Source organism: Nesoenas mayeri, assembly GCF_963082525.1.
Source record: "Nesoenas mayeri genome assembly, chromosome: 13".
Lineage (NCBI taxonomy): Eukaryota > Metazoa > Chordata > Aves > Columbiformes > Columbidae > Nesoenas > Nesoenas mayeri.
In genome coordinates, this window is record NC_137550.1 from 9,529,674 (window position 1) to 9,544,705 (window position 15,032).

The window sequence follows — 15,032 nt, forward strand, 5'->3', positions numbered from 1 at the left end:
CTACAACCTCTGTTTGGTAAAACAGCATTTTCATGATGTCAGATTACAGTAATACACCGCGATAGCAACAGGCACGTGAAGGGAGGCCAGAGACTCGGTGCTTTCAAAGAGGAAATTTTTGTAAGGGTCCTGGCTGTCTGTCTGTCTATGCTGACAGGGCCAGACCTGCTATGGCTGAGTGGGACTTACCTGCCTGAGCAAAGCCTGCAAGACCAAATCCAGTGTGGGTCACCCGGCAGTACTGCATACTTCCACGGTTCCAGTGGCTGTGTGCCACCTTAAAATAAAGATTGCAGCCAAGCTTTTAAAGTTAAATGTTATAAACTATACACATATGTGATCCTGAGATAGTGCCTGTAGCAAGTCCCAAGGTAGATAAGCTTCCTGAACCCAGAGGTCCTCACGCCGCGTAAGCACATTGTTTTACTTTGGCAGGCCTGCTGGCCTCTCTCAGAGCAAGCTGCACTTCCTAATTCTCTTTCTTTTGGGGCTGGGTCTAGTGAAACAATCGGTTTGACGACTGCTACCAGAAATTCCAATGGCATTTCTTCTGCAGTTCAGATGAAAACATTCTTGATCCTTTGCCAGTTCTCCCAAGACTTGCAGAAACAGGCTCACAGATTCCATTTCTATTTTTTGGCCAGCCAAGATCTGTGTGCCTGCAGCCTCCTGCTAGAGGAGCAGCTGTGCTGTGCTGTGCTGAAGACACTCCTCAAAACAGGGGAGAAAACATCAGTAGGAGTCAGACAGAAAGGCGACAAGGATGAGCCACAATGGAGAGAAGCAGCTTAATATGATGACTGTCGTCCAGAGGGTGAAAGGACCCCGCGTTCCAGTCCCATCGGTGCGGAGTCCTGGTTCGAGTTTCCGACAGCATCAGCTCAGAGTCAGGCCTTTTAAACCCGGGGGAAAAAATATTTTCCAAAATTCGCTTTGCTTAAGCACTATATATTAAAAAAGTTCTTTTTATTGTTTCAGTATTTTAGCCCTTAGTTGATTAGTCACCAATACCTGCCAGACGCCCGCTGCCATAAATGCGCTCTGAGCATCTGTAGTATTTGTAGGAATACCAGAAAATAGCTTTAGCAACTAGGAATTATGCAACAGAGGGAAAAGGCAGGACTAACTAGATTAATGCAACATGTAGTGGATTTGTTAACATTAAGTGTATGACTTGTTGCAGAATCATGCCAGAAAATGGTACCTTGTAGCTTACTGGAAAGGGCAGTAAAAGGGGTAATGCATTACTTCAATCATCAGTGAACCACTCACTCAACATACTATTTCCAGCTGAAATCAAAGGTTTCCATTAAAAACACCATTCCTCTACAGACCTTAAATGTCTTACAGCTCTCTCTGCCTTTGAACTCTACTGTGATAGCTGCTTCATTAACATTGTGGTTCCAGTGCAAAAAAAATAATCCTCCAGATCCCAAATCTTCTTCCTTTAGACTTTCGATTGTCTCTCATCTGTCCATTCCTGCTTAGTGTTCTGTAAAGCTTGAGTCTTCTGTTCATCTACCTGGACATAGTCCACTCTCTGCTCTTCTGAGAGAAAAGGTTTCTGTGAAAGAAAGAGGAAAAAAACAATGTAAACAATTTTAGGGTTGACAAGGGATGCTAGTGAAACTTGGCTTGATTTTCTGTTTTCCCTCTCCCCCATTCCTTGATTGCTTCCCTTCACCTTGAAGCTCACAGTGACATCAGCTGACAAATGCATTGCTTTACAGCCTGCATGAGCTATAATTATCCATCTGTCACCCTGTCACTCAGCCCAGCACAGTGAGCAAGGGAAACGTGCTGTTCTGGCTATTTCCATGCAGAGAACTGTTCTCTTCTCATCCGACTGATCCTGCTGCACGGATAACCGAACTGAATTTTAACTAAAGCGAAGGTTTAAATTTAAGAGAGCTTAGGAGTCTTGAGTCTTTTGCATCCAAGAGTATTAGCCAACAGGGAAAATGATACACAGGACATAAAATGGCCCAAACCAACAACAGTTTGTTGCTTTGCAATGGTACCTACCCACTGCCTCAGCAGGTTATAAGCTCTTCGGACAAAGAATGTATTTACTCAGCATTGTTCAGGAAACCGAAATGCTTTTGGCGAAGCAAGAATAAAGATGCACATTTTTCCATGTTACAAGAGATGGCACAGTTTCACCCCATGAATTTATTATGGGCTGCAAACTTGTTACTGCAAAGAGATTTGGGGGAAAAACTAGCAGGAAGGGGTTTGTGGAGGCTGGATGAAAATGAAAGAGCATGCAGAGATCCTGCAAGCACCTACAGGCTTGCCTATGAGCCCTCACGGCTGCACATCCCAGCCCCATCTCGTGCCCTCTGCCGAGCTCCTGTTAATGGCACCCCTATGAGTCACTCTGAGGTCACCTTGTCATCACCCTAATAGTGCTTTTATTATATTAATCTTGAATCTGCCACAAATGCAGTCATCTGGAAACATGACTGGCTTCATCATGATACTTAGGGCACCTAGCAGAGTCTGTGTCTCCATCTTGTTTTCCTCCCAGCAGACAAAGAGAGGAGGCTGTGGGGTCTTTCAAACGACTCGTACCTTCTGTACAGGGGATGGGGAAGCGGAATTAAAATCCAGTGCTAAGTAATCAAGGTTAGATTTCCTTGTCCATGGAAAAGCACCACTGTATGGAGATGTTGCCTGTCTGTGCTCCTGTTGGGAAAGAAGAGAAACTTTTAATGCTCTTAAAACATGATCCCAAAAGGGAACGGGGCTACAACTATGAAGTGGGAGACTTGTCTAGCAGAACATGAGTGAGGAGGGTCAGCACACAACTGTATGGAAGGTTTCATTTGACAAGAAAAATCAAATGGGGAGTAGTTACAACTGGAACTGCCCTCCTGACCAGACTTTGATCTAGCAGAGGTGTGGGTTAAAATTTGAAACTATGGCTATGGAGATTGTGGTCAGTTTTCAACACGTTTCTACAGCCACTGCCGTCGGGCTTTTGCTATGGAGCCAAATCTGTAGACACTGGCTCAGATAAAGGGATTTGAGATCCATTCCCACCCAAAATTTAAAGGAAACTGAGATTCTTATCTTTTGCAAGATATAGGTACAGAAGAAAAAGAAGCCACAGAGCCAGATGTTCTGCTTTTATAGGATGGGAAGTGGGGTTAGTGCCACCAGCCAAAGCAGAAGCAATGAGACTTTAATGGGAGTTCTGTTTCTGCACAATATTTGGTGTGTTTCTTTAGGAAGTGCACTAACGGCTTTCTGTCATTTCCTGCGAGATTTTGCAAGGCACACTTTTAAAAGGTGAAAAGATTTCATTTTCCTTTGCCTTAAAGAGTTCTCATGTAAATATGGCTGATCCCTGTGATCTCTTGGAACTGCTCAGCAACATTCGTGGGCGAACAGCTGAGTTCTGCAGAACAGAAGAAGGGCTTCCCTTATCTCTCCGTAAATTGGTCCCAGTGTCTTTGCTTTAAAACCATTTCATCATGTTTTTTAAGAAACAGAAGGCAAAGGACAAACCTTCTCAACATTTTTTCTTCGAAAACAAACTTCTGCATTCTCCATCAATGTGACAGAGCAGAATAAAGCAAAGGATGGCTGTGTGAAAATGAAGATTACCATATGAATGTAACTTTCTTCCTCTTCTCCGGAAACTGAATTGGCAAATATTCTTGCTGAATTAATACCGTCTCTTTCTGGTGAGATAAAGCTCATTCGATTGCTATGAAGAAAAACACAGGAGAGGTTAAGGAAGCATCTTACAGATGCTCTGAAATGAAGCCAAAGCCTGACACAGTCCATATGGTGAATAAACTCACACTAGCGCTGCAGCTTTCATGGAGAGGATATTCAAAACCACTCCTTAGTTCTAGAAAGCATGTGCTATATTGCTATGAGTGGTTTTTATTCATTTTTTTCTGGGATTTGTCAAAGTTTGCCATCTCTGGTATGACAGAAGGCATAAACCATTGGAGCAATTCTTCAACAAGGGGCACAGAGACAGCTATCATTCATCAGGTGATATGCGCTGATGGGGCAGTCACTTAGTTGTGCGGGTATTCACATTTTGGAGATGAATGTGAATTAATCAGCTGCTGGAGGTGCATGCAGAGGAACTTGTTTGGCTTTGAACACAGTTGTAAACACATGCCATTTGTGCTACGGGGATGCCTGCGACTCAGCCCTTGTACAAGGAAATATCTGTCATAGGTATATCGGGAATAAATTATTGCAAGCCAGAACAATGGGGTTAGTTATTAGGAAATCAGGTGGCCGCTTTGTGCAGCATGAACAGTATAACTCCTTTTGCTTTATTAGTTCTGGGCATACTTCCTTTTTAGTTTTGTTAATGTAAACCATGCAAACTCTCTCCGAGCTTGCTACCCCCCAGGCCTCCGCAGTGTGTCAGCACCAGCGACCACGGCTCCGGCAGGGCTGCGGGGCGGGCAGGCAGCGCTGCAGGGCTGCACCGCCTTTGGACCGTACGGCTCAGAGGGGTCTGCAACTCAGAAACCGCCCATCTCCTCTCCCTCTTGCCCTCCACATGAGTACCTGAGATGGGGAGTGGAAACGCCCCGTCTGGCACTCATGCTAGTGAAAAAACACATTTTTTTGGAGTGTCCCAGGTACACAAAGGAGGTTGGTGGGAATTCCTGGCTTTTGCAAGCAACCTTCAGCATAGCTGACTCTCCTATCAGGCTCCCCCTCTGAGCGCTGAGATCCCCCAGCCAGCAGGCTGCAGTCCTCCCCAGCTCATGAGTTCCTTGAAGACGAGCCTTTCACTGCCTCTGGAGCCCAAAAGTATCATCTGTTCACACCACCTGGGATTTGGGACCAAAAGTGTGTTTTACTCCACAATTAATTTCCTGTGACACAAGGTCACACCAAGAGATCAAGTCTGAATTGCTGCGTGGCAGTGCAGAACTCTACACCCAGGCTACAAGTCAGGCAGATCTTTATCTTCCTTGGTTCTCCTTTGCAATATTAATTTTCAGAAACAAAAATGGCTCTCACTTTGAAAAAAGAAATTCAGGCACGCAAAGCTTTTAGCCATTGCAGAAGCCACACCAGAGCGCAGACCAAATTCAGACTTTTCAAAAGCAACCTTCAAAACAGACTGAGCATCACTGCATGATGTTGAGCGCACTGGAGTTGCCTGTTGTGAAAAGGGAGCCCTGGTTTATAGAGACAACAAAAGCCCGGGGGTGCTGGAAGGAGCCCTGGGGAATTTTTGTTTGTGGGCTTTGCCAGGAAACTGTTTCTTGTGGGACGTGATAAGTTATTTTTAACTCCATTCCACAATGTCAATGCTTAGAAGACTGTAACAGCAGGTTTCTTGTTGACTTACTAAGGCACAGTCCACATCCTGGTCACGGCGGCATGCTCCCGGATGGTGGAGAGGTTCCTTAAGTCCAGAGGAGGTGGCCGTGCTGCAAGTAGACACAAAAGGAACTACATTTCCGACAGCAGAGGTAATGAAAAGTACAGACTGTTTTAAAAAAATGCAGTTTTATATTAACAGCAATAAATTAACAGAGTATTTCACAGAACATGATGATAAAATCAAGACAGAAATCAGTAACAAATGACCACTTCAGTCACCACTGGAAAGCAAAGTACTTAATTTATCCTAAAATAATAGAACAAATACAATGGGCATAAGGAGAGCAAATGCTCCCCAGGATCCGTGTGCTTGCCTCAAATCTGCTCTCTGTATGCTGCCTTCAAGAGGAGAGCCCAGTTCAGCCTACAGGTCAAGCCAGGTTTTGAGCTCTCTTCTAAACAAAAAGGTCCTACACGTGGAGATCAAGATCATTCCATCTTTCCAGTCCATTCTCAAAACCCTTTAAGAAAGGACCTGAGCTTGCTTTGCTTCCTGGCAATGGCCTAAATTTCTTTACCCACTTCACAGTAGCATTTCCTGAACCAATTTCTGAGCAGCCCTGTGGCTCTGCAGCCCAAAGAGCTTTAATGTAGGCTAGGCTTAGACAATTTCTCCACTGTAAAGCTGAATTTTGTCCCCAGTATATCCTCTGGAAGCGTAACTCAGATTTTGGAGGTGCCATGAAAAGCAGTAGTGGAAAATTACCATCAGTAAAAGCATCCACAGGAAATTCCTAATTAAACCAAGACAGCTGTGCCTGCCCAACAGAGGTTTAACCAACAGCCCACACATCAAGTTTGAGTATTTGAGTGTTTGGATGTCCCGTTCCTGGAAGGTCAGGGAGCTGGTGAGACAGCAGCACGCATACTTCAGAGCTGCAGGATTTAGTCTGCTGTCCAAGGCTACATCTATTTGGCGATTTGCAGCCAGTGGATCTGAACCCACGCACCACATGCAGCCACCCAATCTCTGATTGCAAAAGTAGGCATGGACACTCTTCCTCTGCTCACAAAAGACCCTGCAGATGTATCCCATGCTACAGGCTCATACGCCACTTGTACAGCAATTCAACCCCTTCGCTAGAGTGGGAAGCACTTTAAAATGTGCAATGACACTATCGAAGGAGGTCACCCATGTCCCGCTATCCAGACCCCCTGGCCGCCAAATGCATTTTAGGCCTGGGCTTACGTTTCCGACGAGGCTTGAGGTCTCGGTTCACCGGCGGGGGCTCCAGGTCTGAGGGAAGCTCAGGTAACGGGCTGGTGAGTTTTTCAGTGCTGACAACAGGGAACGTAAAGGTGGCTGAGCCGGGGCTCATGGGGATGTAGCCGTCAGATGAGCAGTCGGAGCTGGGCGCAGATGGAGAGGTGCTGGGGCGCATGGGCACGTAGCTGTCCTCCGTGCTCTCCGAAGCAGTTGAGTAGAGCGGGGAGAATCGACAGGGCTTCAGGAGCAACGGGGGAAAAGATAAACGGGTCAATAAATGAATAGCTAACCCCCTGCAAGCCAGGAGGTGGGTGAGCTAGCAACAGATCTGTGCCCGGCCTCAGGCCAGGAGGGTCCAGATGTGACCCGTTCCAAGAGGTGCAACCTGGAAAGACACGAGACAAATCTATAAGTTCAGATGCAGGCTGCAGCTTTGGCGAAGTCCTCTTCTGAGCTTTGCGCGTCACTGCTGGAAACGAGGAACAAACTTATTGGTGACTTAAGTAGGTTAACTGCTCCAAATTCAGTGAGACTGCACTTAACTCTCCCAGCAGTAATTCTGACCTATAAAACAAAGGAGGCTCCTTCATACAAAACACCGTCCGAACAGAGGGCGTCTTATGAACTAGATTTTTGCCAACATGGAAGATGAGAGAGCAGACACACAGACATACACGTGACTTCTGATAGCTGAGAATAAACACTAGAAATCATATAAGTTGCCCACCACCTGAACTTACATACAAGCAGCAAAGGATCTCCCACACAGAACAGAGTGCTCAGCAGCAGACAGAAGCCCGGCTGCGTGACGTGTGATGGTGCCACATATAACCATGTCTGTCAAAGGCTGAGCCAGGAAGCTTTGGACTGGCAGAGCCCTGAATCACAAGTGCTTTGAGAGCAGAGACTTTCCTGTGTCCTAAAGAGAAGATACCCCTCAGGATGATGAAAAGATAGGCTTCTTTAGACCCTTTTTTCAAGAGATAAGGAGTGTTCTCAGGTGCTGCTGGTCAACAGTTTAATTCTCGAGTCTACTGGTATCGTTCTTCACAACAGACCTGGTTTCACCTGCTTTAAAAACAGGGTGCTCAGCATTGTGGCCTCCTACTCCCTCCTCTCTCAAAGTCTTTTTGTGGCTGTGAAGAAGCAGCACAGAATTTGCCCAAAACCAAGTGCTTATTCCATTTACTTTCATTCTTCTGCTGAACATAGGAGAGGAATGATTGAATACCAGGAAGTGAAATGATTCGCATTCTGAAGTTTGTCATGTGCCAGTGTTTTAAATTTGTGCAAGCAGAGTACTTACCAAATTTAAGCTGAGCCTCTTATCCCGACTTCTTAAGGAACTGCCTTCCATGTCTGCTGCAAGGAAAAAAAAATGTGATTAAAAATGTGATAAGGCAGCCCAACGATACAGAGATAATTCTGGAGTAAAGCATATGGTCCTAAAATAATTAGAGCTTTATAAAGATTCCATAACTCCTAGTATTTATCCTCAATGAGGAAATCCAATGACACTTAAGATCAGAATCAAATCAGTAGCATTTCAAGAGCGATTACATCTATTTTAAGTATGATGAAACCAAGTTCCTGCTTTAGTCCCACTCTGTTTTCCCATCTGTCAAGTTGGAGAAATTATATGAAATGGGACTACAGGGAATATTAATCCATTAATGTTTGGAAAATTATGTGGGAACCTCACGTGTAAGGTGCCAGGGAAGCACATGTTACTGTACAGAGGGTACAGGGGGAAACTTAATGGTAGGAGAGAAATATTCCTCTTTGTCACCCAGAAATGCTGATGTGGTGCAAGTGGCTCAAGCTGATGGGGAACAAAGAGCCAGGGAACAGCTCAGCAGTCAGTGTCCCCTTGTGCAGGCTGGCATTTGTCGTGGTCTATTTTATTTTTGAAGCAAAAGGTAGAAAAAAAATGAAATCTGGCATTCAGTGCATAGAAGACCAGCAGCTGAAGCTGCTTACGACTACCATCCTCCTCTGGAAAATTACTTTCTGTGTAGAAAATGGCTTTTCTGTGGGAATGCTTTAACACCCTGCAACCATGTTAATCCAGCCCCTGCTTTCAGTGGAGATGCCAATACCCCACTGCAACTGGAGTTCTTTGTGGCAGTATCAGCATAAAAGGCAAAAATGCCAAACAAGAACAGAGCACTAATGTTAGTGCGGATATATATTCAGATAGACACGTTCACTGTCCTGGGACAGCTACACTTATTTATTATTTTGGCAACAAGGCATTCATGCACAACACTCCAGTAGATGCCAGGACACAGGTGCCTTACACATGCGCAGCTCCTTCCCTTCACGGCACTGCAAGCAGCACACACTGTCTGTGCACTGGGTTAATTACATCTGTGCAGCTTTTACATGCTGCCAAGGGCAAAAAATGAAGCAAATAACTCAAGTGGGCTCATTCTGGGAGCTGGTCAGGAACAGCTTCTTTCTCCCTTTTTTCCAGCTTTTCTTGTTAAACACATTTTAATTCAGAGTTTAACCTTTCAAATAGTTTCAGCTGCACTTAAGGTAAGAAAAAAAATAGCAGCACTTATTAATTCATTGCTGCCCCCTGTCAGGCAGAGATAACCTTGCAGCATGGTAGCAGAACATGACATTTGGCCACTTAATCCTCTTAAAAACATCTTGGCATAAATTGGGATGGAGGAACATTAACTGTCTCAAGCACGCTGACAGCATTAGAGCAGCACATGTGCAGAAGCAAGAGCAGCACATTTCAGAGAGCAACCAAATAGCTGATAATTAAAAATACCAATTCCACTGATGGGTGCTTCTCTAGAAACCTTCCAATAATTGTTTGTACACTGATGAGCAGGCTGGACAGAGGTCTCCTTACTTTAGCTTTAAGAGAAAGATCTGGTGGCCCAAAACATCAGCTGGTCATTCACACTACAGGAGTGTAAAGGATGCTTGTTCTTAAAAACCTACACTTCCTTCCTCATCGAAAATGACACATCACTGCAAAATATAATACGTGATGATTTCCAGCCAGGTATGCCAGCTGCCTCCCTCTGTTCTGTGGCACCACAAAACAAACCTGTGCCATACTGCATATGCTGTTTTTTGACACCTTGATGTTCTGGAGTTTTGACAGTTATTTTTGTTTGCAATTACGGTGTTTCAAGAACAAGTGGAAAAGACCCCTCAGCTCAGAGCAGAACCTGCTTTGCAGCAGAGCCTCTCTCTGCAGTGGGTTTCCAGCCTACCCTGACTGAAGTGCAAGGACAGAGCAGGATTTGCTCAAGGACACACAGAGTCCTTGGTTCAACCAGGATTACATCCCAGCCCCAGTGTCTCTGTGGCTTCCTGTTCTTTACTCTAAGCTGCAAAATGACACTCTGCTGTTATGGAAAGGACTGGGTGTTGGGAAGCAGCACAGCTACAAAGGCATTTCCCATGGGCGAGCCCACATTTTGACCTAGAGAGTTTGGCTTTGCCTGATGCAGCGGCTGGCTTTTCATTTTTGTTTTTATGCTGCTTTCTCTTTTGGAGAGGGAGAGGGTATGGAAAACTAACATGCCATTGAGGCACCCTGAAGAGATCACAGAATTGCTGCCTATGTGTGCACACTGATGGGTTTTCACAGAGCAGCAGCTGAATGTGAGGGACATGTCTGAACCCTGCTCACCAACTAATTTGAAACAAGCATTTTAGGTTGCTTTGGGTGGTGTATGATTTCCCAGTGGGTTGGATAGGGAGGTACAACTGGAGTTGGGCACCCACTCCGTGCTCAGGGACAGCTCCATCCCTTGCACTGGTCCTGCATCGCTGGCTCTTGGAAATGCACTCACCTTTCCAGTTCCTCACGTTGTCTAAGCTGGACAAGGAGATCCTCCTGGGCACCAGAGCGACCTGAGCGCGGCACATCCCTGCGTGCCCATTCTGGAGGGCCCCGCTGCCCACCTCGTCTCCTCTCCTGTCCGAGAAGTGGGTTGGCTTGGGCGGCCGCGGTGGGGGCGTGTTGGACAGGATGTCCAGCTGGGTCACACCGTAGGGCAGCGCATTTTGGCTCTTGTCAATCTGAAAGGTTGGTGTCAGCGGTGTCCCCAGCAGTGGAGAAGAGGAGGAAAGGTCACTAGACGGCCCGTTAATGTCTATGCTCCTGGACACAGCGCTGTGATTTGCCAGTGGGGCCCCATCCTGGTGCACAGTGCCAGCAATGGATGGCTGTACAAGGTACAAGGAGGGCTGAGACTGCAAGGAGTCCACGAAAACATCATCCGATGAGGTTTGCTCCAGAGATCTGTCTGAATTTGACCAGCTGTCACACCTGCACAGAGACAGAGGTCAGGACCTACACTTTCCTTATCTCCTGGTTGAAACTGAGCAAGTGCACAGCAAAAAAACCAAACCAAAACAAGAAGCTCATTGTTTGGGACAAAATCTGTCCCTTCCACATGGCTGTGGAAGGTCCACCCTGAGCTGTGCTGGGGGACAGGGCACTCTGGGAGCACCTTGGGCAGCAGCAGGCAGAAAGGGCATCTTGAGGGAGGCCATACATGAGGTGCCCAGCCATTCACCCGGGAAAGGGCCAGGACCAACATATGACACTCGACTGCTAATCTGTGCTATGAAAAGCCCCCCGTAAATTGGGTTAGGCTAATGGTCCCCTGTTGTGCTCAGAAGCCTACTCTGAGCAGCAGGGCTCGAGGACCAGTTAGCCCCAGTTTCCCAGGGCATCACTGGGCAGGCAGCCTGATGCACCTGGCAGACCCCAGACCCACCTGTTGTGGCTGAGCTTGCCCGACTCGCAGTTGGAGAGGAAGAGGTAGTCGGGGAGGAAGACTGACTCCGACTCGCTGTGGGTCTCCTCTGCGGTGAACGCGTCAGCAGCAGCGTGGTCAACCGAGAAGGAGGGATCGGCGATGCGGGAGGCGTGGGTGGAGGCGGCCGGCGAGGGCTGCGGGGATGAGGTTGTGTGAGACAAGCTCTCCACGGAACCTGCAAAGAGAAGAGCCCTGGCTGAGAGACAGGTCTGACTCGCCCTGGCCCGCAGCCTCTCCTGGCGATCACCACCTTGCTTTTTTACCAGGGATGTTTGACGCCAAGGCAGCAGTGGGCCAAGGCAAAAAACTGATTCTAGGGAAAGGGGAGCCTAATTTTGCAGCTGCTCCTCCTGCCCAGGCTGGGTAAGTCAGCTGCCAAACTGAGGGGGCAGACCCCTTGCTCTGGGGGCCTCCACTCCTGCATGGCTATAACATCCCTCCTGCAGACAGCAATGGAGACAGCCCCTGCTGAGCAAAGACCTGACACAGAGCGCCCTGTTTTATCAAGTATTTTTTAGGACTTCTCTAACACAAATACTTAATCTCCAACACTTCAAATTCATGGTGACAAGGGATTGATTTCTTCACACTTTCTATATCTCAGTGGACAAAACTGAGCTTGGCCACTCATGGAGCAGCCAGATTTGTTGCACCTCTGAACTTGTCTACAAACTCCTTATGCCTCTCTAGGCTGGAGATCAAAGCCACGAGAGCGGTGCTGCAGCTGCTGCTGCCCAGCAGGAGGCTCGTTGGCTCTGCTGAGGAAAGGGACCCTGCTTCTCTGGAGACCACATGGCACAGAGGAGCCTTCCCCGGGCATAACACGCCAGTGCCCCGCTCTGGCACAGCGAGGGGAGAGGAGCAGGTCTGGGCTGCACAGAGCCAGCCACCTGCTCAGCTCTGGCTCCACCTCTGACCACCAAGGCTGCCCATCACTGGCAGCACACGGCTGAGGGACTCATACCCACCTGGCCCAAGCATCACCAGGCAGCAGGGACAAGTCTGGTGCTGCTGCTTTCCCAGCTCTGTCCCTGCAGGTGGGACAGAATCCCAGAATGTCAGGGGTTGGAAGGGACCTGGAAAGCTCATCCAGTGCAATCCCCCCATGGAGCAGGAACACCCAGATGAGGTTACACAGGAAGGTGTCCAGGTGGGTTGGAATGTCTCCAGAGAAGGAGACTCCACAACCTCCCTGGGCAGCCTGGGCCAGTGTTCTGTCACCCTCACTGAGAAGTTTCTTCTCAAATTTAAGTGGAACCTCTTATGTTCCAGTTTGAACCCATTATTCTTTGTCCCACCATTGGTTTTCACTGAGAAGAGCCTGGCTCCATCCTCCTGACACTAAACCTTTATATATTTGTAAACAAAGGGGTGGAGGCTGAGCTCACAGAGTTAGGGCTAAGCGCAGCCTCTGCCCCCGCTTTTGGGGCAGTTTGACTCAAAACTCAAGTCCTCAGTGCAAGTGAGACTTCCCACTGTGGGCAGCTGTGGAGTGGGAATGGGAAGGTCCTGGGGTGTCTTTGCAGAGCAGCTCTGCAAATGCATCTGCTCCTGGGAGCAAGTTCAGCCAGCAGCACCGGAATCATGAGCCCTCAATTAGAAAATATGATTTTTCTAATGAAGTTTCAGGTTGCTGCATGGTGGTTCCATCACCAGGGCTACACAAGGACCAGGCAGTGCTCACTGGGTGCCCCGGCTGCCCCCGACATGCGTGGGGCTCGGCAGTGGGTATGTGTTTCTCTGGCTGAAGCACAGACACCGCCAGAGTCTGCAAAACTGCAAGACTCTTCCTCAGAATTCAAAACCCAGCAGCAAAAACAAACACAAGAAACCAGCTACTGCCGATAAAAGCAAACCAAGCATAAACATGCTTTTAAAGCATAGCAAGAAGGCATATTTCCCTAACACTGAAATCCAGAATTTGCTGGAAATACTGGGAACTTGCCCCTGACCATCTGTGTGCATGCTGTGGGTGCATCCTGTGTGGTGATATCCTGAGATCCTCCGTCAGGTTCTACCTTGTGCTCAGCTGCACACAGCCAGAAGCCTTGACACTGCACTGGGTTATTGCAGTCACTTCTCAGCCCTGGGAGGTGCCAGATGTATGTGCAAGCAGATCAGGAGGGATGGAGAGAGCTGCCAAGACTTGGGTGGTTAGACATCAACATGACTGCACACAAACAAAACCCTTTGGTGACCCAGACTTCCACACCAGCCACAGCAAGCTTCAGCCCATCATCCTCATCTGAGAAGAAGAGTAAAACATCTGATCTTTTCCCCCTGTGCTACCCCGCACCTCATCCCTTTAAACTGGGGAGGGAGCTGCCCCTTTCCTTCCCGTCTACCAGTACTGACTCACTGCTGCTTCCTCCCCTTAGCTTTGCAGGTCTGGTGCAGTGATGGACCCCAAGTCAGCAAAGCACATAAGCACATGCTTAAATACAAGCTTAAGCAAAGCATTTGCTTAATTTTGAGCAGGTGCTTATAGCAGCGGGATTTCAGCAGTGAGCATCTGGAAAGAATGGCTTTTATGGGGTCTCACATTTGCAAAGCAGAGCTGAGGGCTGCAGCCTTTCCATCTGAAAAATAACTTTTTTAATGTTCATTGTGCTGGCTCAGACAGTAATTCTGCTTTCAAATCTTGGACTCTGAGAGCTGTCTTGCAAGCTGAGGATGATCAAATATGCACCAAGCAAACTCCACAGGGATCTCAGAAAAGCATGTTCACATCATCATCTGACCACATTTAGAAAAAAAGACCAAAAAAAAAGACACAGACAAACAACTAAAAACTGCCACAATGCATAAGTGAGAAAAATTAATGATGTTCTGGATTATTAACACAGGGAATGAACAGGCTTGAACTCCATCTGGTACTCACAGGGTTTAGCCACAGATTATCCCATCAGGAAAGGCTGTGAGCTGCAGACCACATGGCAAACGTTGCAAGCAGGAGGGAGGGATGGGGACAGCACAGGCCTGCCCTTTTCTAACCTTAGGCGCTCAGGGAGCTGCAGCCAGCTCCTAACAGACCGTCCTGGTCCCTGCCAGCTCTTCTGGTAACCAAATCAGCGTGCATTAAAGTTGTACCACAACAGCATCTGGGTAGAATAAATTATGCATGGCCACTTTCAACAGTGAGAAGACAGAGAACAGGTTTGGTGCCTGCCCTCCCCTTTGCCAGAGAGACAGCAGGAGTCTCTGGCTGCCAAAATAACTGCTTTGGTGGGTACCAGTGCAAAAAATCTCTGCCTTGCATGGACAGAGAAAGTCACCATGGAAGATGCGGACCATCATCGTCCTCTATGGTGATTTTCCCCATCAATGTGGGGCCATTGCTTGGAGAAACAGAGGGCTTCTCCCTCCTGCTACAGACCCCAGCCAGCTCCCCCAAAATTGTTACAGTACAACAGCAGTGCAAGGACACAGTGAAATAGAAGGTGTTCTGCTCACAGCAACCCCCCACCAGGCTCCATGGCCATGCCAAGGAGATAGAAATGCCACCCACACCTCCTGGCCAGAGCCTGACATTCAAGAGCAGCCTTGAGTCCCTGCAGCTGAGAAGGGATTTCCTCCTGCTGGGAAGGAGTGTGTAGGGAGCAGCCCCAGTGCCCGTCCTCAGCATGGGCTGGGAGGAACCCCCACAGCTC

General features: G+C 47.7%; 1 protein-coding gene across 1 annotated transcript in view; it reads right to left on the reverse strand.

Moving 5' to 3' along the window:
• Positions 1-303: 303 nt before the first annotated feature.
• The window catches only part of GAB3 (GRB2 associated binding protein 3), a gene marked incomplete at its 5' end in the record, with an annotated part of 65,634 nt that continues 50,905 nt past the window's right edge, over positions 304-15,032 (reverse strand). The window contains 8 exons of the mRNA XM_080352544.1: positions 304-1,564; positions 2,575-2,688; positions 3,613-3,715; positions 5,342-5,423; positions 6,566-6,821; positions 7,890-7,945; positions 10,408-10,886; positions 11,341-11,557. Coding sequence (XP_080208670.1) covers positions 1,448-1,564; positions 2,575-2,688; positions 3,613-3,715; positions 5,342-5,423; positions 6,566-6,821; positions 7,890-7,945; positions 10,408-10,886; positions 11,341-11,557 — 1,424 coding nt within the window. The 3' untranslated portion in view covers positions 304-1,447. The remainder of the gene's footprint in view (positions 1,565-2,574; positions 2,689-3,612; positions 3,716-5,341; positions 5,424-6,565; positions 6,822-7,889; positions 7,946-10,407; positions 10,887-11,340; positions 11,558-15,032) is intronic.